The following is a 23344-nucleotide window of genomic DNA, read 5'->3' on the forward strand; positions in this document are numbered from 1 at the left end:
TGTTGAAGTATACTTATTGTATAAAAGCTTGGAGACCATATGAGTCCCATAATCTTCAGGAGAGGTTGATAGATCATCCTGTGAAGGTGAATTGAGGAGAAACCAGCCATTTGTCTTCTCATTTCTTTTGTCTGTTGTGAAGAAGACAAAAGAAAAGGGTTGTCATACTTGTTTTTTCTCACCAATAAACCTGAACCTCAAAAGAACACTTTTCCTACTAACCTTAACAACTGGTATACACTTAATTAATAATTATTTTTAGTTTTAGTGGTCTGTGAAAGTTATTAAATGAATTCTCCCTTAATGCTATGTTTGTAGTTTTACTGCTTTAAAAAATTGTGTGTGTAAATACAGTAGCACTAAGCAAATAATTTGCCAATCTCTTTTTTAAATTTTATGATGAATACATAATACAGTCAGGGTTTTTTCACTTTTTCATGGTAAAAGCAGTTACAGTAGGTAAGTTATTTATGGTATTTCATTTGTGCTCAAACAATGCAGCATTTTAAAACTCTATGTTAATTTTTAGGCCTCGATGGGTGGTTCCAGTTTTGCCAAAAGGGGAATTAGAAGTGCTTTTAGAAGCTGCTATTGATCTTAGTAAAAAAGGTGAGTTTATATTTTACTGTACTTTTCATTATGTATGCTATTATATATTTTTTCACATTTTAAAAAAAATTTATTTTTTTATTTTTGGCTATGTTAGGTCTTTGTTGCTGCGTGTAGGCTTTTCTCTAGTTGTGGCGAGAGGGGGCTACTCTTCGTTGCAGTGCGCGGGCTTCTCATTGTGGTGGCTTCTCTTGGTGCTGAGCACGGGCTCTAGGTGCGTGGGCTTCAGTAGTTGGTGACTCACGGGCTCTAGAGTGCAGGCTCAGTAGTTGTGGTGCTTGGGCTTAGTTGCTCCGCAGCATGTGGGATCTTCCCAGACCAGGGCTCGAACCCATGTCCCCTGCATTGGCAGGCAGATTCTCAACCACTGTGCCACCAGGGAAGGCCCCACTTGTTCTTGAAGGCTTTGTTTTTTTCAATTATAAAATCCTAGACTACACTATATCGCTAAACTTTCTAGTAGGGCTTATGTATATTAAACTTAGAGCAGAACGTTCATAGAAACCGTAAGACAGCCTTTAAGGACCTCTGAGTCCTTTAAAATTTAATGCAGAATTTTATATGATTATTCATGTTTCTAAGGACAAGATCTGTTGTTTTATATTTTTACAGAAGTTGTTTCTTAAAAGTCAAAAATATTTTTTAGAATGTAATAGATTTAAAAAATCTGTTATGTGAAAGAGTACACATTATAGCATATTTTACAATTTAAAAACACTGTGTGGTCATATGACTTCAGATATTTTTGTAGACTTTTTTTTTGTACCTAAACCATTTATATGTGAGAAATACGTTAATTTGCAAAATAGTTCAGTAAAAAATATTTTAGCTCGGCCATTTGAATCACTTACTAAAAAGCCAGTGAATCAAATGACATGCTAATGGAAGCCCCATCTGTTATTGTCTTTGTAATAAGCTGTCAAGATTGTATGTTTGACATTTTTTTAAACACAGAAAGGTTTTTTCTGAGAAAGATAAAAAGTGTTGGGGGCTTCCCTAGTGGCGCAGTGGTTGAGAATCCTCCTGCCAATGCAGGGGACACGGGTTTGAGCCCTGGTCTGGGAAGATCCCACATACCGCGGAGCAACTGGGCCTGTGAGCCACAACTACTGAGCCTGCGCATCTGGAGCCTGTGCTCCACAACAAGAGAGGCCACGATAGTGAGAGGCCCACGCACCGCGATGAAGAGTGGCCCCCGCTTGCTGCAACTAGAGAAAGCCCTCGCACAGAAACGAAGACCCAACACAGCCAAAAAATAAATTAAATAAATAAATAAATAATTTTAAAAAGTCTTGGGAAAGAAGGGTCGTGTGTGTGTGTCTGTCTGTCTGTCTGTGTGTTTTAAAGCAATTAACAAAATCTGTTACCAGATGTAAAAGTTTTATATTGCAACTTACCATTTTTCAACGACTTTCTTCTACTAATAGGTGCACCTGAATTCTTGTAGCAGATGACTAATTTTTGTTGTATATTGTACTTATTAATTAAGGCCTTAAAGGCTAAAACAAAGGGCAGTAGCATTATATTTTCTGGGTCATCCAGTGAGGAGTTGAAATGGGCTATCAACAGGTGTATTTACTGAGTGTAATGTCATTAGGCAAATTTTACCATCTGTGATACCTTGGGAAATCTGATTCCATGGCAAGGGTAATAATTTTATTTAACTTACAGAGACCTAACATTTAAAGAATGTTTCATGATTTTTAAAAAAAAATCTTACAGACATAATCTAGTGTCCTATGAAAATATCTTACCAGATAAAAAATGTTTCTCAACACTCAAAAAAAGTTTATTGTGGTTAGTTTGGGTTGTATTTATTTATTTATTGAAGGGTTCATGTACTAGACATGTTTTAGGTCCTGACAATATACGATGAACAAAAACTGAAAATGCTGCTTAGTTTAATAGCATTGCCATTCTGTGGATGTATATCATTTTCAGGGGCTTTTCTCCACTTTTTTCTGGGGTCATGGTTACTGTATGAAGCAAAGTTTACATTTTTATGGAAGATCCTGGGTTTAGCTGACATACCAATAAGTATATGATTGAAAGCACAGTATACTTTATTGTACTAATTTAATGTTTCTGAGTTATGACGAGTCACAAGTCATCTTTTTGGATGAAGGCACATGTGTCTGTTCTATTAAATCACACAAAAGTAAAAAGAAAATGCTTAGATGCCAAGAAGTGAGAGAACTAATTAGAAAGACAGGATTCATCTTTTAAATTTTTTTTCAAATAAATTTGTTTACTTATTTATTTTTGGCTGCGTTGGGTCTTCGTTGCTGTGCGTGGGCCTCTCTAGTTGCAGCGAGTGGGGGTTCCTTTCTTTGTGGTGCACGGGCTTCTCATTGTGGCAGTTTCTCTTGTTGCAGAGCACGGGCTCTAGGCGCGTGGGCTTCAGTAGTTGTGGCACGCGGGCTCAGTACTGGTGGCTCGGGGCTCTAGAGCGCAGGCTCAGTAGTTGCGGTGCACGGGCTTAGTTGCTCCATGGCATGTGGGATCTTCCTGGACCAGGGCTCGAACCCATGTCCCCTGCATTGACAGGTGGATTTCTAACCACTGCGCCACCAGGGAAGCCCTTCATCTTTTAAATTTGATAATAAATTATTTACAGGAAAATGAAGTTTTTAAGTCACTGTTTAAAAGTTGTGAACTGTTATTTTCACTGAGTAAAAAGAAATGGTTTGTATCCCCTATCTACTCAGTAATTGTCTTTGTTTTAAAGTCTAGTTTAAAAGTCTAATTTCAGAGCATTTTCATTGCATTCATTAATTTGATGTAATTTTATACAACTCAGTGTTACTAAAGTTTATTGAGTATAGTATTTCATTTTTCTGAGTTACATGTTTTCAGTGTAAATAAGTTACCATTTAACCTCTTTTGATAACGCCCTGTCTTGTTTCAAAAGCTACAGTACTATTTTTTAGTTGGAAACTATAATAGTTCATAACAGTTTAATGATGTAATTGGCCAGAGAACTTTTTACTTTGTGTCAGGTTTAATTTTTTCACCTTTTCTTAGGTCTCGATGTTAAAAGTGAAGCATGCCAACGTTTTTTCCGAGATGGGCTAACAATATCTTTCGCTAAAATCCTTATGGATGAGGCAGTGAGTGGCTGGAAGTTTGAAATTCATGTGAGTCTTATAATTTATTTTAGAGACTCAGGTTTACATGGTAATCCCTGTGGGTTTGTCTCTGGAAAACATTACTGTGAATAATGTATCAAGTCTGCTGATGTATTTGATTCAGTTAAAGGTCTTTTAGGATGAGCTTGACATTTTGAGTTATGAAACCTTTGCTTCGTCTCTCACCTGGAACCCCAGGTCCCTGTGACCTTATGTAAATTTCATCAAATGTATTGGGTTGACCAAATAGTTTGTTCAGGTTTTTCCATAAGATGTGATGGAAAAACCCAAACAAACCTTTTGACGAACGCAATATGTGTTTTTGATTGGTAGAGTCCCCCTGATTTATGTACCAGTAAGAAAGATAAATACCCCAAATGGGGAATATAATAGGAGACTCCCAGTATAGCTGGCTACCAAAGGGTGTGTGAAATTTCATTGCAAGTATAGCTGGTAATTAAACTCGTCGTGCAGAAATGACACTCAAGGTATCTTGCACGATTTAACCTTGGCAGTGAGTAGAGAGAGAAAGAAAATCACCCCTGGGAATTTAAAAAACTAGTATGCCTGCAAGTTTGTGGTATGAATTCGAACTCAGTTTTAATAGCAAAAGTCAAACAATTTAAAGTAGTCTAAGATTGGTTGTATCTTCAAGTGACTGCATCAGGAAACACAAGTACTCTAAGGTAACACCTTCAGTCTAGGACAAAATTTAATTCAAGCTACCATTAATTCTGAGATACCCTCATATTCCAGAGATTTTGAAAGTGAAAAAGTATGCATCTTAATAGAAACATTGAAGCACTATAATTATTCCAAACCTCTGGTCATTTATAAAATGGAATTACTCAAAAGTTATGAAGTAAACATATACTTTTTTTGTGAATTTCAACCTAGAAAGTATAACTTAGACATTTCCCACAATTACCTATGGCATATTATGTATATCCTTACATTTTCTGATTTGATGTGAATTTTTAGCTGTAGAAATAGACATTTTGGGAAGGATCTGTGAGTTTTGAATTGAGGCTTAGATTACACATCTTTGGATCTTTGTTAATTTACATGACTTAAAATGTTTAAGTCATGGATTTTGGAATTATTGCCTCGACTATAAACTCCAAAAAAAAGAAAATGGTAATTTTCATGTTCCTGTGCACATAGAGCAGAAATAGACAACCTCTGGTGCCTACTTCATTTGTAACTCTTCTCAAATATCTTTTGAAATTGGGTGCAATACTATTACGAAGTGAGTAAGTATAAATTTATTTTACTGATATATCAGTTAGATCTCAGTATTTGTTAAATGATCATACGTGTAGAAAAATGTTGTGAGATCATTATTAACAAGATTTTAATGTTTTGTTGTTTGAAATTGCAATGTTTTCTCTTTCTAAATCAACTCCTCCACCCCCAATATAAACAGAGGTGCATTATTAACAATACTCATCGCCTAGTGGAACTTTGTGTGGCCAAGTTGTCCCAAGACTGGTTTCCACTTCTAGAACTTCTCGCCATGGCCTTAAATCCTCATTGCAAATTCCATATCTACAACGGTACACGTCCATGTGAATCAGTTTCCACAAGTGCTCAGTTGCCTGAAGATGAGTTATTTGCTCGTTCCTCAGATCCTCGATCACCAAAAGTGTGTTGGTTTGTTATTTTCAAAATTAAATATTAAAATTATTTTGTTTTGTCATAAAATTTTAGTGTCATTAACCTCCTTTTAACTTAATGATCAGCACATAACCTTGTTATATGCTGCTTCTTGGGGCCTTCACAGTTCTCTTATATTCCTCAATCAGTAATTTGCCCCAAAGTCTTGTGTATCTGTAGTTCTTTCTGTGGTTTTCTTGAACCGTCCCTGCTCGTTTCTGTCACTTTCCCTATCCTGAGTTACAGGCTCCTTTTGTGTTTGTCTGATCTCCAAGGTAGGCAATAGAAACAAATTTCTCAGGCAGCCCACAGTTTATTAATGTTGTAAATTCAGTCCTCTCTGCTCTTTCCAGTTTATGTAAAAGGATTAAAGATTAGACCATTGCTTCCCTTAAACTGTGTTGCTTTGGGGAAGGAGTAGGCATTTGTCAATAAAAACAATGAAATTGCCTAACCTTTGAATGTGACTTCTTCCTGATTGAGCATTTGCTTGGTTGCTCTAAAATTTGGACTGATTTTCAGAGCTCCTATAAAGTTATTTAACAAGAGCAATGCTTTCAAGCTTCCTATTCGGAAGTCTTCCTACTGTCACTCTCTATATTAACCCTTTAAAAAAGGGTTATGGTAGGAAATAAAATGGGAGGAAAATACTATAGTGAATTTATTTAGGAAAAAAACTTGATTTACAGGAGGCTCGTAATAGGTAACTATCGAAGCTAGAATTGAGATATACCAATGTAGTCTTCAGTTAGCATTTTACATGTGTTTTGAATACTTTTTTTCTGTTTGTAAATTATTTTCTGTTTGTAGAAATTATTTCTGCCTCAGATTGTTAGTAAAAAGGCCTCTGTTCCTAATTTTTATTGTTTCTGTTCATTTTTTTTCCCGTAAAATTTGGCTTTTTAAAAGATAAGATTTAAAGGTCTTTCTTGTGCACTTATGCTTACAATATGATTTTTATATTTTCATAATGTTTAAACTCATTTACATCTCTCTATAGCAGTGTTTTTAGCTACGAAACCTTAATTTCTGTTCACCAGACATATGAGATATGAACAAATACCAGCCATGCCACTAGGAACTACTTCTTAAATTAAACCTGTGCTGCTTCTGGCTCAAGCAATACAGAGAACAGAATATGATAGGAAAAGTTCTAAGTCTCCATAAATATTTCTGTGACCATTTAATACAAATATTTTGTATTCTTTTAAAACACAGCTTTACATAATTATTTTATTGAATTTCCTATTTCTGATTTAATTTCAAACAAAGGTATTTCAAATAGTAGTTTTTTCCATTCTTAAAGGAAAAAATTAACTCATCAACTCTATTGCAGGGTTGGCTAGTGGATCTCATCAATAAATTTGGCACATTAAATGGGTTCCAGATTTTGCATGATCGTTTTACTAATGGATCAACATTAAACGTTCAAATAATTGCAGCCCTTATTAAGTAAGTTAATTTTTAAAATTAATATTCATTGTACTGTAGAGATTTATTTTATGACCTTGAAAATAATTGAATTTCAGTTTTCTACTCTGCTTTCTTCTCATTTTAAACTGTTAATTTTTTTTAAGTGTTGAAATTAGTTTGGGAGTTAAGTCTTGGTATAAATACTGGATATCGCAGAAGTATTGCTTTTTCCTTATTTCAGACCATTTGGACAATGCTATGAGTTTCTCAGTCAACATACAGTGAAAAAGTACTTTATTCCAATTATAGAAATAGTTCCACAATTTTTAGAAAACTTAACTGATGAAGAACTGAAAAAAGAAGCAAAGAATGAAACCAAAAATGATGCCTTTTCAATGATTATTAAATCTCTGAAGAATTTAGCTTCAAGGATTCCAGGACAAGAAGAAACTGTAAAAAATTTGGAAATTTTTAGGTTGAAAATGATACTCAGGTAAGAGATTTACTTCTGTAAATAATTACGTGCTTGGTTTCTTGTAATGCTACTCAATCCAAATTTTTCTTACAGATTATTGCAGATTTCTTCTTTTAATGGAAAGATGAATGCACTGAATGAAATTAACAAGGTGATATCTAGTGTATCATATTATACTCATCGACATGGTCATCCTGAGGAGGAAGAGTGGCTGACAGCTGAGCGAATGGCAGTAAGCCCCTTTGCTTCTTTCAGGAATAAGAATCTGCTTAACGAAAAGTAGTACCGGTTAATGTTAGAACAAAATCTAGCTCTGATATTAGGAGATTGACTTAATTATGAGCTATTAAATACTAAAACTTTCTTTATAATAGTAATTACAAATGATTGGTTATTTGGAAGTGATAGGCTAACTTATTGTGTCTTTGGTAAATTTATCATTATTAAATGTAGGTAGGTGTTCATGATGCGGTTACAGTTTGGTGGTTTGGATGAAATGAAGTGGATAGAGGTGATCTTTAGAGGGGGTCCACGATCTGGAATCTAGTGAATGAATTGGTATGGTGATAAATTTGTGAATTCAGTTTAGAAGTTTTAAAATGGAGATTATACTTAAAGGAATAAAATCTTGACAGGTAATGTCATGATTTTAAGAACTTCATTTTTAAAACACCTGTATCTATATCATTTTGACATTGATGTATGCTAGATATTTTTATATATTTTAGTATTGGAATGAATAGCATACAGTAAGTTATAATAATAAGTTAGTTATTCAGTAATATTTTTTGAATGCATATTCTGTGCCAGCACTGGGGTTTATCTGTGAAGAATAATCTCTACCTTAAAGGAGTCTTCAGTTTCGTAGTGTAAATGATCAAACTGTGATAAAAGGTTCTTTGAGGACATTTGGTTGATACTGAGAAGTATTACGTAACCTAGAGCCAGGTTCAGATTCAGTGTTGGGGGTCAGCTTTCCTGTCTCCCATTTGCCTGCTTTGTGGAATGTTGAGGAGTGACTGCTCAAAATATTGTCCACTAGTCTTAAATTGTTACCAGTCTTTTGACAGATGAAGAAAATGTAAATTTGTAAATTTAAATTTAAATTTACATTGTAAATATAACATTGATTGCTCTCCACAGATAGTTTGAGAAGTGTTTTCTGTAACATATTTAAGGGAACATTTCTGTATATGAAAAAGTAGATTCCGTGCATTTATTTATTGTACTGTATAATGATTTTGCATTAAAACAACAATAAGCACATTACATTAGTGGGTTATAATTTGTAAATTTATCACATCTGTGGGAACATTTGTGTTTAAAACTGGATCCTTTATAATTATTGTAATGTTATACATTAAAACAACATGTAAACACATTATATTAGTATAATTTGTAACATAAATGTGATTTGGGTTTTTGAATTCCTATGGTTATTTAGAAGTCTGAACGATGTTTTTAATTCTATGATTTTTGCAGTTTTGCTGAGATATATGCTGACACATAGCACTGTATAAGTTTAATGTGTACAGCATAATAACTTGTCTTACATGTGTTGTCAAATGATTATCACAAGTTTAGTTGACATCCGTTATCTAATAGATTTAAGGAAGAGTTTTTTTCCTTGTGATGAGACGGGAATCTAATGTCTTAGCTTTCAAATAAACTTTACAGTAGTGCTAACTCTAGTCATCATCATTGTTGTCCTTCCCATCCCTAGTAGTTACTTATCTAACGACTGGAAGTTTGTATATTTTGATCACTTTCATCCAATTCACCCTCCATATTTTGCTTTTTAAAAAACTTTTTTAACTTTCTGCTTTGAAACAAAATTTTTGTATTATATTTAGGAATGGATACAGCAGAACAATATCTTATCCATAGTCTTGCGAGATAGTCTTCATCAACCTCAGTATGTAGAAAAGCTAGAGAAGATTCTTCGTTTTGTGATTAAAGAAAAAGCTCTTACATTACAAGATCTTGATAATATCTGGGCAGCACAGGTAAGGAATTTAAGATGCTATTTTATTTTTATAAGCAAGATACTAAAAGTTAAGTATCCCATGGTAGTCATTATGTAACGGTATGTGAGTTTCTTGATCTAAACAGAAATCCTGCCAAGAATATTTTTAAAATAAAAAACAAGTTTCCCCCATCATGACACCGTCTGCCAAAGGGTGTAAATGATAAGTTATATATATAATTATACATATTATATATAGATTTATAACAATTATATCTTTTTTCTCTGAGATTGTTAACAATTATAAATTGCATTTGTTTTCTATGAAATATGTAAAGAAACAAATGTTACAAAAGTGGTATTACTATATTACTCACAAAAACTTACGATTAGGGACTTCCATGGTGGTTCAGTGGTAAAGAATCCACCTTACAGGGGCTTCCCTGGTGGTGCAGTGGTTGAGAATCGGCCTGCCAATGCAGGGGACATGGGTTCAAGCCCTGGTCTGGGAAGATCCCACATGCCGCGGAGCAGCTAGGCCTGTGAGCCACAACTACTGAGCCTGCGCATCTGGAGCCTGTGCTCCGCAACAAGAGAGGCTGCGATAGTGAGAGGCCCGCGCACCGCGATGAAGAGTGGTCCCCGCTCGCCGCAGCTGGAGAAGGCCCTCGCACAGAAAAGAAGACCCGACACAGCCAAAAATAAAAATAAATTAATTAATTAAAAAAAAGAATCCACCTTACAATGCAGGGGACGTGGGTATGATCCCTGGTCAGGGAACTAAGATCCCACATGCTGCGGGGCAACTAAGCCCGCATGCTCAACTACTGAGCTCGCACGCCTCAACTAGAGAGCCCGCGTGCTGCAAACTACAGAGCCCACGCACTCGGGAACCCACATGCCACGACTACAGAACCCACATGCCCTGGAGCCTGTGTGCCACAACTAGACAAGATAAAACCTTCATGCCACAACTAGAGAGAAGCCCGCGCACCGCAATGAAAGATGCTTCATGTCTCAATGAAGATCCCGTGTGCCTCAACTAAGACCCGACACAGCCAAAAATAAATAAAATAAATAAATTTTTTTAAAAAAACCTTATAGTTATTACAGAACATTTAAACTTTTCATGAGGATAAGTAACATTTTTGGTGTCAGAACTATAAATGCATAATTTAATTATCTTAAATGGCAGGTGTTCTTCATGGGTCAGTTGGGAAATAACATAAGTTCTAAATTACAAAGCTTTTTTTTTTTTTTTTAAAGAGAAACCAAAACGTTCATTTTGCTGTCATTGAGCACTTAAGCTTTCAGTGTGGAAACAATCCACCCTTTTGCCTTATTTTCTCTAAATTTTATTTTTAAAATTCTGTAATAAACTTTCATATGAATTCCTGAAGTGCATTACCACTTACATCAAGAAATTGAATATCAAATGAGTACAAACATCAGCTCTAAAGCATTTAAAGTATTAGGAATTTTGTTTATAACCTCACATTAAGCAGGTAGGAATATTGTACTAATTAATAGAGGTTGATACAGTACAGCTTATTTCCTGTTTTTATTCAAATTTAAGTATAATATGACTTTTTTTGTTTTTATTTTTGTCCTAAATAAATATTATTTATTTTGTTTTTTTTCAACAGGCAGGGAAACATGAAGCCATTGTGAAGAACGTACATGACCTTCTGGCAAAGTTGGCCTGGGATTTTTCTCCTGAGCAACTTGATCATCTTTTCGATTGCTTTAAGGTAGTAGTTCAAATAGTAAAGCAGTACCATTTCACTTTCAGCAGATTCAGTTCATGAGATATCTTTTGTGTTGGCCAAAATACTTCCTAACAAATTTCATTAAAGAATCTCTTAGAAATAAGAATTGGTTGTTATATATTCCAGTCAGAATGTAACAGTTTTTATTATATTAATAATTTTCTTCACAAATACAGAATCAACTATTTTTCTTGCAGGTTAGTTTCCTCTGCCAATTTTTGATTTTGCTGTAGGTTAAGATAAATCGTAGAAATGCGGGGAAATGTTACTTGTTACAGTGGAAAGTGAGACACGATAACAAATGTGGAGACAGATACGACACTAAAACAGTGGTTTCTTGGGCTAATGCACACAGGCAAATAGAAACGAGATTTAGCAAGAAGTTCAAGAGTCTCTAATGTCATATCTGCATTGGTATATTTGGGCACTTGAAAAGTTTCTCTGTAGTTGTTAAGGTTGATTGGAGAATTTGTGGATCAAGAGCTTAAAATCATGTCATTGTTCATGAATGAATATTCCAATAACCACAGGGCTTAGAATCAGAAGATTTCTTATTTATAATAACTGTTGTATTGCTGATAGCAAGTTAAGTTGGTACAGCCACTTGAGAAAACAGTTTGGCATTATCTCTTAAAATGAAGGTTTTTCATAAACAAGACCAAAAGACAACCCTCAGAATGGGAGAAAATATTTGCAAATGAAGCAACTGACAAAGTATTAATCTGCAAAATTTACAAGCAGCTCATGCAGCTCAATAACAAAAAAACAAACAACCCAGTCCAAAAATGGGCAGAAGACCTAAATAGACATTTCTCCAAAGAAGGTATACAGATTGCCAACAAACACATGAAAGAATACTCAACAGCATTAATCATTAGAGAAATGCAAATCAAAACTACCATGAGATATTATCTCACACTGGTCAGAATGGGCGTCATCAAAAAATCTAGAAACAATAAATGCTGGAGAGGGTGTGGAGAAACGGGAACCCTCTTGCACTGTTGGTGGGAATGTAAATTGATATGGCCACTATGGAGAACAGTATGGAGGTTCCTTAAAAAACTAAAAATAGAACTACCATATGACCCAGCAATCCCACTACTGGGCATATACCCTGAGAAAACCATAATTCAAAAAGAGTCATGTACCAAAATGTTCATTCTAGCTCTATTTACGATAACCAGGACATGGAAGCAACCTAAGTGTCCATTGACAGATGAATGGATAAAGAAGATGTGGCACGTGTATACAATGCAATATTACTCAGCCATAAAAAGAAACGAAATTGAGTTATTTGTAGTGAGGTGGATGGACCTAGAGTCTGTCACACAGAGTGAAGTAAGTCAGAAAGAGAAAAACAAATACTGTATACTAACACATATATATGGAATCTAAGAAAAAAAAAAAGTCATGAAGAACCTAGGGGTAAGACAGGAATTAAGACACAGACCTACTACAGAATGGACTTGATATGGGGAGGGGGAAGGGTAAGCTGTGACAAAGTGAGAGAGTGGCATGGACATATATACACTGCCAAACGTAAAATAGATAGCTAGTGGGAAGCAGCCTCATAGCACAGGGAGATCAGCTCGGTGCTTTGTGACCACCTGGAGGGGTGGGATAGGAAAGGTGGGAGGGAGGGAGATGCAAAAGGGAAGAGATATGGGAACATACGTATATGTATAGCTGATTCACTTTGTTATAAAGCAGAAACTAACACACCATTGTAAAGCAATTATACTTCAGTAAAGATGTTTAAAAGAAATGAAGGTTTTTGTGTCCTCGGACACAACTATTGTATTTCTGAATGAATACTCTGGAGAAACTCATCATGTGTGTGCCAGGATACACGTTCAGCAGTGTCTTTAGCAGAATTATTTGTATTAGCCCCAACTGGAAAGAACTCAAATGTCTATGAATAGTAAAACGATAAATAAAGTGTCTAATCCAGCAGTCTCCAGCCTTTTTGGCACCAGGGACCGGTTTTGTGGAAGACAGTTTTTCCACGGGGGAGGGGGAATGGTTCAGGTGGTAATGTGAGCGATGAGGAGCGGTAGATGAAGCTTCAGTCACTTGCCTGTTGCTCACCTCCTGTTTTGCGGCCAGGTTGGGGACCCGTGGTCTAATCTAGTAGTGGAGTGCTACATGACGGTGAAATTAATGCATTAGAACAACTGAGCAAATGGGTGAATCTGCTAATATGATGAATTTTTAAAATTTATTTAAACTTTTTAAAAAATTTATTTATGGCTGTGTTGGGTCTTTGTTGCTGCGTGTGTTGCGTGTGGGCTTTCTCTAGTTGCGGTGAGCAAGGGCTACTCTTTGTTGTGATGCGCAGGTTTCTCATTGCAGTGGCTTCTCTTGTTGCGGAGCACGGGCTTTAGGCAGCCGGGCTTCAGTACTTGTGGCACGTGGGCTCAGTAGTTGTGGCTCGCAGGTTCTAGAGCACAGGCTCAGTAGTTGTGTCGCACGGGCTTAGTTGCTCCGCAGCATGTGGAATCTTTCCAGACCAGGGCTTGAACCCATGTCCCCTGCATTGGCAGGCGGATTCGTAACCATTGCGCCACCATGGAAGCCCGACAGACAGATTCTTAACCACTGTGCTACCAGGGAAGTTCATGATGAATTCTTTTGTACATACTATTTTAAATCCATTAAAGTATATCACAATTGGACAAGAAAATCAATATTGAGAAGTTGTGGATACTCTAAAAGTTAATTTAAGAGAAAACTTCTGAAATGGTGATATATCATCAATACTAGCCATAATGGCAGAAGAATGGAATGGTGTCAGTTTCTCTTTTTAATTCAGAGATTCTCAAATGTTCTAATTATAATTGTAATAAAAATTCCATTATCTTTGCACTGCCCCTTTGGCTCATCAGATGTCTGTTATTCAATAAGAAGCATTATTTTGTGAGGGGCTGGTAAAGTGATGTTTCATATAGTGTATTTCGTTGTCTTGAAAGATCTTACTAAAGGTGTCTTGAAGAATGGACTATAGGTCGACTAACAGTTCTTTATAGTTTGTAACTAAATGATCCTGACTTATCCTCAGTTACATTAGGTTATGTTATTGCTCAAACACTAGTCTCTACTTATTTTAGTTCTTAGTAAGTCTTTGTCTTCCAGTGTTTTTACTAATTTAGTCCTTTGCCAGTGGAGTTGTCACTTTTTTCACAGTCTCATGAGTTTGAAGTTCTTTCTCATTGTGGTGGTCTTCATATTCTTAGTCATTAATGAGATTGAAAATGTTTTCACATGTTTTTAAACTGATTTTATCTCCTTTTTGGTGAATTGCATACTCATATTTCTCCTGTTTACTTTTCCTGTTTGATTGTTTCCTTATTTCATTGATGCCTAAGATTTTTTTGTATCTCTGTTGCTCACTCCTTGTCCATATTTTTAAAGTATTTCTTATAGTTTTATTAGCATTTTTCTGAATCAGAATCCAAACGTATTATGAACTCTACGATTGGCTCATATGTTTTTCTTATTTTAGCCATCCTAGTGGAGTTGAAGTAATAATAGCTCTTGGTGGTTTTGATTTTGCATTTGCTTAATGGCTAATGATGTTAAGTAACTTCTTACGTGTTTATTGGCCATTTGTGTAGCATCTTTGAAGAAATTCCCATTGAAATCATGTACTCATTTGCCTCTATTTTTGATTTATAAGAATTCCCTATACAGTGTATACACAAGTCTCTTAGTATGATTTGCAAATATTTTCTCCTCTTTGATGGTTTGTCACTCTCTTGGTGTCGTTTTTGTAACACAAAAGTTAATTTTTAAAAAAAAGTCAGGTGAATTTCATATTACATAGCATTAAATGTTTTAAATAACTATTTAAAAGTGTATGATTCAGTGAAATTTAGTACATTCATAGTGTTGTGCAACCACTGCCTTTGCAAGAATCCAAAACATTTTCCCCACTCCCCTTATTTCTCTTTCCACCCTTCCTCCCTGACCCTGCACACCAGCAATCTGCTTTCTTTCTCTAAACATTTACCTATTCTGGATAAAAGCTTTAAATTTTGATGAAGTCCAGTTTATCTCCTTTTGGCATGGGGTTGGGGGGTGTCCAAAAATTGGGGGGGGGTCTTGTACTTTTGGTTTCATATTTAAGAAATTATTTCCTAATCTGTGGTCTCAAGGATTTTTTTAAAAATATTTTTTGCTTTTATATTTAGACCTGAATTTTTTTGTATATAGTGTGAGATAGAGTTCCAAGTTCATTTTTTTGCATGTGAATATTCAGTTGTTCCATCAATGTTTGTTTAAAAAAATTTTTTTTTATGGAAATGTCCTGGCATTTTTTGTTTAAAATCAGTTGACCATAGGTGAAAAGGTTTATTTCTGGGCTTTGTGTTCTCTTCCTTTAATGTATATGTTGGTTTTTATTTCAGTACTGCATTGCTTTGATTACTGTAGCTTTGTAGAAAAAATTTAAGGTTGTTTTGGCTATTCTAGGTCTTTTGAAATGCTGAGTGAATTTAGAATTAGCTTGTCAGTGTCCACAAAGAAGGAGGTTGTTGGGTAGCTGTAGCTTAGTTTGCATTATATTGCCATCCTAACAATATTAGCCTTCCAGTGCATGAATATGAAATATGTTTCCATTTATTTAAAGACGGTTTTTCATTTATTTAAGTCTTCTTTAGTTTCTTTCAGCTTAAAAGTGTCTGTTGAATTTTTTAACCAGAATGTGATTTATTTTTTGATGTTACTGTAAATGAGAGATTTTTCTTTATTTTGGGGTCGTTCCTATCTAAAAACATACCTACTGTATAGAAAAATAATTGATATTTTGGTTTTATTGGTTTCGTCTTTATAAATTTATTTATTTATTTATTTGTGGCTGCGTTGGGTCTTCGCTGTTGAGCGTGGGCTTTCTCTAGTTACAGCAAGCCGGGGCTGCTCTTTGTTGTGGTACATGGACTTCTCATTGCGGTGGCTTCTCTTGTTGTGGAGCACGGGCTCTAGGTGCGCGGGCTTCAGTAGTTGTGGCACAGGGCTTAGTTTCTCCCTGCATGTGGATCTTCCGGACCAGGGCTTGAACCCGTGTCCCTGCATTGTCAGGTAGATTCTTAACCACTGCACCACCAGGGAAGCCCCAACAATTGATATTTTAAATTTTTATTTTGCATCCTGTAACCCTGTTGAATTTATTACTTGAATGTTTTTAATGAATTCCATATCATTTCCCGAAAAGGGTAGTTTTACTTCTTCCTTTCCAATCTGAATACCTTTCCCCCCCCCCTCTTCCATAATTGTCCTACTCAGGGTAAAGCAGGGTGTTTAAACAGCTGGTGAAAGTAGGCATTCCTGACCTTAGGTAGAAGGCTTTTAGTCTTTCACCATTAAAGACGATGTTAGCTATGGGGTTTTTGTAGATGCAGTTTGTCAGGGTGAGAAATTTCTGTCCTATTTCTAGTTTATTGAGTATTTTGATCATGAAAGGGTTTTGGATTTTGTCACTTGCTTTTTCTGTGTGAAGTGAGTTGTTGTTGACTTTTTGTCATTTTTTGGTCCTATATTAACAGTGGTATTTGTGTGTTCAAATAATCTTGCACTTCTGGAATAAATTCCACTTGTCATGATGTATAATGCTTACCTATGTTGCTAGGTTTAATTTGTGAGTATTCTATTGAGGATATTTTTACACTTCTTACTGCCAGACTTTTTCTAAGTTGGCTGTAATATTTTACATTGTCACCCACAATTAGGAGTAATCCATTTTTTCTATCTCATTGCCAGATTTGGATGTATTCACTATTTTATTTTATTTTTTTCTAATAGGTGTGCAGCAAAATCTTATGGTTTTAATTTATATTTCCTTAATGGCGAATATGTTGCATCTTTGATACACTTAATTTGACATATGTATCTTTTTTTTTTTAAATTTATTTATTTATTTTTGGCTGTGTTAGGTCTAAGTTTCTGTGCGAGGGCTTTCTCTAGTTGTGGCGAGCGGGGGCCACTCTTCATCGCGGTGCGCGGGCCTCTCACTATCGCGGCCTCTCTTGTTGCAGAGCACAGGCTCCAGACGCGCAGGCTCAGTAGTTGTGGTTTACGGGCCCAGTTGCTCCGCGGCATGTGGAGTTGCTCCGCGGCATGTGGAGTTGCTCCGCGGCTACTCTCGTTGTGGTGCACGGGCTCCTCATTGTGGTGGCTTCTCTTGTTGAGGAGCACAGGCTCGAGGTGCACAGGCTGCAGTTGTGGCCTGCGGGCTCAGTAGTTGCAGCACGTGGGCTTAGCTACTCCTTGGCATGTGGGATCTTCCCAGATCAGGGCTCAAACCCATGCTCCTTGCACTGGCAGACAGATTCTTTACCACTGTGCCACCAGGGAAGTCCTGTTTAACCCTTTTTTAAAGCTGGTTTTGTCTGGTGCCCATCAGGCAAGGGAGGGGAGGAATGCCCCTTTATTTATTTATTTATTTATTTATTTTTAACATCTTTATTGGAGTATAATTGCTTTACAATGGTGTGTTAGTTTCTGCTTTGTAACAAAGTGAATCAGTTATACATATGTTCCCATATCTCTTCCCTCTTGCATCTCCCTCCCTCCCCCTTTATTTTTATAACCAGAGAGAGATTTAACTCTAGGTTCCCCTCTTGGTGTTCCTTATCTCCCAAGGTGGGACATTCCTTTGGTAGGTGTAGAGGAAATTCTGACACAGTGTGTGTTCCATTCTGACATCATGGTCAGGGGTGACCTTATTAACTGCTGGGCAGTAGTAAAAGTCCTGACTCTACTAGGCCTCCTCTGGCATCATACAAGCAGGCACTCTTTGTTACTGATGGCCGGTAGAAATCCTAGCTCCCTACTTGGTCTTCTGTTATTTCACCCAACTAGGTGTTGAGATGCTTTGCTAATAAACAGCCTTATGTGATATGTGTGTGCATTGGCCATAATTTTTTCTATGTTGTTTATTTAGAATAAGGCAGTTACTTTCTGAATGTTTTCTGTCATGCCGTGTTGCCCCTTTTTTGACCCTTTGACTGTAGAGATGGCTTTGGGGAATGACTTCCTTGTTTGCACTGATTTCCAAATTACTGGCTTCTTCAGCTTCTAGTCTGGGATATATGAAGAAAAATCTGGGAAGTCACCTGCCTTGTTGTTCCTCAGGTTTTGACATTCTTAGCAGTTCTGCTTTCTTCTCTTCAATTTTCAGAGTTTGTTTTATGTATAATGTTTTTCGTTGTACTTAGTGGAAGAAATAGTAAATCTATTCTATCTTCTCAAACACAGGAACTATTTCCGTTTATTTTATGTTATTTTATTTATTTTTGGCTGCATTGGGTCTTCGTCACGGTATGCAGCCTGTCTCTAGTTGTGGTGAGCTGGGGATACTCTTCATTGTGGTGCATGGGCTTCTCATTGAAGTGGCTTCTCTTGTTGTGGAGCATGGGCTCTAGGCGCACGGGCTTCAGTAGTTGTGGCTCACAGGCTCTAGAGCGCGGGCTGAGTAGCTGTGGTGCACGGGCTTAGTTGGTCTGTGGCATGTGAGATCTTCTTGGACCAGGGCTCAAACCCGTGTCTCCTGCATTGGCAGGCGGATTCTTAACCACTGTGCAACCAGGGAAGTCCAGAAGACATGTTTTATCAGAAGTGGGATTCGAACCCATGCCCCCAGGGGAGACTGCAACTTGAACGCAGTGCCTTAACACTGCTTGGCCATCCTGACCTGTGTTCTCTACATTTTTTTTTTAAAATAAATTTATTTGTTTATTTTATTTTTGGCTGCATTGGGTCTTCATTGCTGCTCTCAGGCTTTCTCTAGTTGCGATGAGCGGGGGCTACTCTTCGTTGCTGTGCGCGGGCTTCTCATTGCGGTGGCTTCTCTTGTTGCAGAGCACAGACTCTAGGTGCACGGGCTTCGTTAGTTGTGGTGCGCAAGCTTAGTTGCTCTGCAGCACGTGGGTGGGATCTTCCCGGGCCAGGGCTTCAACCTGTGTCCCCTGCACTGGCAGGCGGATTCTTAACCACTGCGCCACCATGGAAGCCTGTTCTCTGCATTCTTATCGATACTTGCTATTTTCGTTTTTTTGATAGTAACCAGGCTGATGGGTGTGAGGTGGTTTCTCATTGTAATTTTGATATGCATTTCCCTAATCAGTGATGTTGAGCATCTTTTCATATGCTTATGGGCCATCTGAGTCTTCTTTGGAGAAATATCTGTTCAAGTCCTTTTCCCATTTTTGAATCAGGCTGTTTGTTTTTGTTGTTGAGTTTTAGAACTTAACGTATTTTGTATTGGGTATTTTCTCCATCTTTTTATTATGTAATTTTAAAGTCAGCAGTGATGGAGTTTAAGTTGTAAATAGAGGTTTTTTTCTCCTGGTATTTAGATTAATCTTCCTTTTGAATACTACTAGTTTCCTCAAATGAGAAATGAATTATGCTGTTGGTATGCATGTGTGGGTGTGATGAATAGAGTTAGTTTATCCAAAGCCCTGTAATTAAAATAGTGATGACCTAATATAATACATGTATAAATTGTGATATATACGTAATTTAAAATTTTTTCCTAGGCAAATTGGACAAATGCAAGTAAAAAGCAACGTGAAAAACTACTTGAGCTGATACGACGTCTTGCAGAAGATGATAAAGACGGTGTGATGGCACACAAAGTATTGAACCTTCTTTGGAATCTGGCTCATAGTGATGATGTGCCTGTAGACATCATGGACCTAGCTCTCAGTGCCCATATAAAAATACTAGATTATAGTTGTTCCCAGGTATGGGAGTGCTTCTTTGCTCATTTTCTCTTTTTTCCCCACAATTAGGATGACTTTGTTATAGGATAATCCCATTATTTAATCATTCCAGGTAATTTTTGAGGAATTGTCTTACTTTTGTCATATAAGCCTGGCTTCCTCCTCTTACATGTTTTTCCAGCAAGTTTTTATGTCATACACTAAGCATCTTTACCACCCTGTGAGAGAGTTTGTACAGATAAAACAACTCATAATAATAATACTGTAGTTAAATATATGATGGTAAAATGGAATCGTCATTCATTAAAACCAGTTATTACTTTGGAGGTAAGGGTAATTAAGTATTTTTGGTCAAAACATAATTAACAGAATTTTCTAAATAGAGGTTTAGCAATTCACAACATCTTCTCTGTGTTTAACTTGTGTCATTTATGTTTACTGATTTTAAGTATGTATTTTTATACTAATTTTACTTAGATTTTTGGACCTGTTTCTGGATTTTTATCAGCAGTGATTTGCTGTCCTTTTGATAGGTTGGCTATATAAAGGTGTTATATTCCCTTAAAAAAAAAACTGGGCAGGGTATTTTTAGCCACCTCAGGGCAGGTGTTCTGCTTTCAGCTGGATTTGAATTTAATCAAGTTGAGCAAAGGTGATGCTGCCAGGTTTTGAAAATCATATAATTGTGAAGGTTTAGAAGTATTTGCTAACCTGATAGACTTTTAAAAGTGTTGTGTTTTTTTTTTAAGTGCTGTCTTTTACATAGCAAAGTGAATAGATTCAGAGACCATTCTTTACCTGGGTTTCTTTCTTTTTCTTCTTTTTTTCTTTTTTTGGCTGCGTTGTGTCTTCATTGCTGTGCACAGGCTTTCTCTAGTTGCGGCGAGCAAGGACTACTCTTTGTTGCGGTGTGCAGGCTTTTCATTGCAGTGGCTTCTCGTTGCTGACCATGGGCTCTAGGCGTGCAGGCTTCAGTAGTTGCAGCTCACAGGCTCTAGGGTATGAGGTCTTCAGTATTTGTGGCACGCGAGCTCAGTAGTTGTGGCTCACGGACTATAGAGTGCAGGCTTAGTAGTTGTGTCACACACGCTTAGTTGCTCCATGGCATGTGGGATCTTCCCGGACCAGGGGTCGAACCCTTGTCCCCTGCATGGGCAGACGGTTTCTTAACCACTGCGCCATCAGGGAAGTCCCAAGTACATCTTGTTTTGATGAAATATTTTCCTTAGCACTAAAGTATTGCATCTTCCTTTAATGAGTTACTTAGAAATTGCCTGCTGTAGTGTCTTAAACATTGCTACGTTAATAGGTATTGGATTTCATGGAATTCAGTAAAAGTGTTTTGCCTTTTTCAACGTCAGCCTTCATTTGTTGTAGTTAAGGAAAACTATAGTAAATATTGCACTTTTTGCCCTCCAACCTAAAGTGCTTTTGGAGTCATGACATAATTAGTATTGGCATGTAAAAAATTTTTAATCCTTAAATATGCACATAGAATTCAGTAATTTCACTAGGAAGTTTTTCCTAGGAAATACATGAAAACTGTGATATTTATACAGTAAACAATAGAAACCATTTAAATTGAGAATACACTCCATAGCATATTGTACAGTCATTAAAATGGCTATTGTTGTATATAGTTCATAGTATTCAATAAAAACACGTGAAGTATAGAGCCTCTTTCATTTCTAAAAAGAGATATGCATGTGCTTGCAAAAAGTATCTCTCCATGTGAGCTGTTAAACAACATTCCTTTTCTTCCCCAAATATGCCTATAGATAGAATCATTTCAGTTAAAAAAGGGTTAGGTATTCAAACCTGAACTTATGATTATTAGTGATCGTAGATAAAAAAGACTAAATCAAGTAAATTATGGCAGATTTTTAGAAATAAACTTACTCCTACAACATCTTTCAACATTTTAAATTTTCCTTTAGGTGAAAACGTGTGCCTGTTTTCTCTAACATTCTGTTTGTGTGTCGATTTGTTTTTATTCTTATTTTAATTTTTTAAAATTAAAAATAATTATACTGTATTTTCTTGATGAAGTGATGTTCTTTGATCTTTTTAGAAAAATATGCTAATATCACACCCACATAAGTAATACTTGGGATTGTACGTTTTTCCTAACTTTTATAATATCAACATTATAAAACAGTTAAAAGCAATACCCACATTTAAGTGTGTTTTTTTAAAAGTTAAATTTCCTGTGAATGTTCCTGAGCTTGGAATTTATACCATGTTGCAGATATATCTGAATCCATGGAACACTGACTTCATAGTAGTACTTTACATTTTGGAATTTAGGTGATAACATCAAATGAAGAACATACTTAAAGCATTTTATTTCATGAAACTACAATAACTACATTGTAATTTTTATGAGGCTTAGCTTAAAAGTTTTTCTACTTTGTATTCTCAAAGTAATTTGAAGGTAGAATGATATTGAACACCTGTCCTTATAACCATAATTTTGTGTGTGTGTATGTGTAAGGATCGAGACACACAAAAGATCCAGTGGATAGATCGCTTTATTGAAGAACTTCGCACAAATGACAAGTGGGTAATTCCTGCACTGAAACAAATAAGAGAAATTTGTAGTTTGTTTGGTGAAGCACCTCAAAATTTGAGGTAAGGCTCTTAATTCAGAAAATTTTCTGATTTTTATTTATATTATGTTAAAACAGAATATCAGTAACAGCAAATTTTAAAGAGAGAAAGTAGAGGGGGAAAACAGGAAGCTTAATGAAATAAGAATTCTTTATTCTTCTTTATATTTAATGACACAGTTAAACTCACCAAGTTTTATATAGCAGGTAAGTATGAGTCAAGTTACTGCCTTCCACACTTAGTTCAGAATTGTCTTAATTCCAGCAGATATGCCAGACAGTATCAAGGTGTGGGTTGTGTTTATTTCACTCCTTATTTCATCTTACCTTTTCTACCAGTTCACTGTTTGTTGGCTTGATATTCATTCTAAGTTCCACATGATAGTGTTTCTTACAGTCCTTAAATATATTCTTAACTGGTCTACTCTGACACGTTCCTCAACAATTTTTTTTTTAATTTTAAATTTCATACTAAGGAATAGTAATTTTCACAGTGGGGGTGGTGGGGTTTTTTACCTTTTCTTGAATTTAAAAGTTAATTTTCAAAGGTAAGACTAAATGTGATTTAAATTATGGAAGATGACAAGTCTTTGTTTAAAGATACTTTTTTACTCTATATTTTAGCTAGGTTTTTCTTAAATAGTTAATTTCATGTTTGTACTATTAGTGGTTATTAGAATAATTTATCCTTTTATATTCTTGCAGTATATTTGGAATTAATGACAGAACAGAAGTAATAGCATGTAGAAAGCTAAATGTAGTGGCAGGAATATTCACAATGCAATTAGGATTCCTGGTAGTGAGCCCCAGTTTTGTCTGACTAGCTGTAATCTTAAAATGCTTCTCTAACCTTTAAGAAATATTTTTCTTGTATGTAAGACAATTACGATTGCCAAAATCCTTTATAGCACTAAACTGATAAGATTATGCATGTAAACAGAATTCCTGTTTTAAAAGAATTATATAATGCTACTTTTAATGTTTTTATTTCTCAAGTTG

General features: G+C 36.0%; 1 protein-coding gene across 11 annotated transcripts in view; it reads left to right on the forward strand.

Annotated features, from left to right (window-relative positions):
- Positions 1–23344, forward strand: part of LOC309653425 (ubiquitin carboxyl-terminal hydrolase 9X-like) — a 140734-nt gene that overhangs the window by 35473 nt on the left and 81917 nt on the right. For 8 of the 11 annotated variants that reach the window (XR_014259153.1, XM_082448046.1, XM_082448053.1 and 5 more), the window contains exons 4-13: positions 530–609; positions 3634–3746; positions 5164–5382; positions 6730–6845; positions 7048–7299; positions 7375–7513; positions 9135–9287; positions 10894–10998; positions 19551–19757; positions 22231–22367. Coding sequence is in view for 10 of the 11 variants with exons in the window: in XM_082448046.1 (XP_082304172.1) it covers positions 530–609; positions 3634–3746; positions 5164–5382; positions 6730–6845; positions 7048–7299; positions 7375–7513; positions 9135–9287; positions 10894–10998; positions 19551–19757; positions 22231–22367 (1521 nt within the window). In the remaining variant the exon portion in view is untranslated. Of the gene's footprint in view, positions 1–529; positions 610–3633; positions 3747–5163; positions 5383–6729; positions 6846–7047; positions 7300–7374; positions 7514–9134; positions 9288–10893; positions 10999–19550; positions 19758–22230; positions 22368–23344 lie in introns of those variants that run through there. The other 3 variants (XM_082448054.1, XM_082448055.1, XM_082448047.1) reach the window with 3 other exon arrangements.

This window comes from Balaenoptera physalus, assembly GCF_965194825.1.
Source record: "Balaenoptera physalus genome assembly, chromosome: Y".
In the NCBI taxonomy this organism is placed as follows: Eukaryota; Metazoa; Chordata; class Mammalia; order Artiodactyla; family Balaenopteridae; genus Balaenoptera; species Balaenoptera physalus.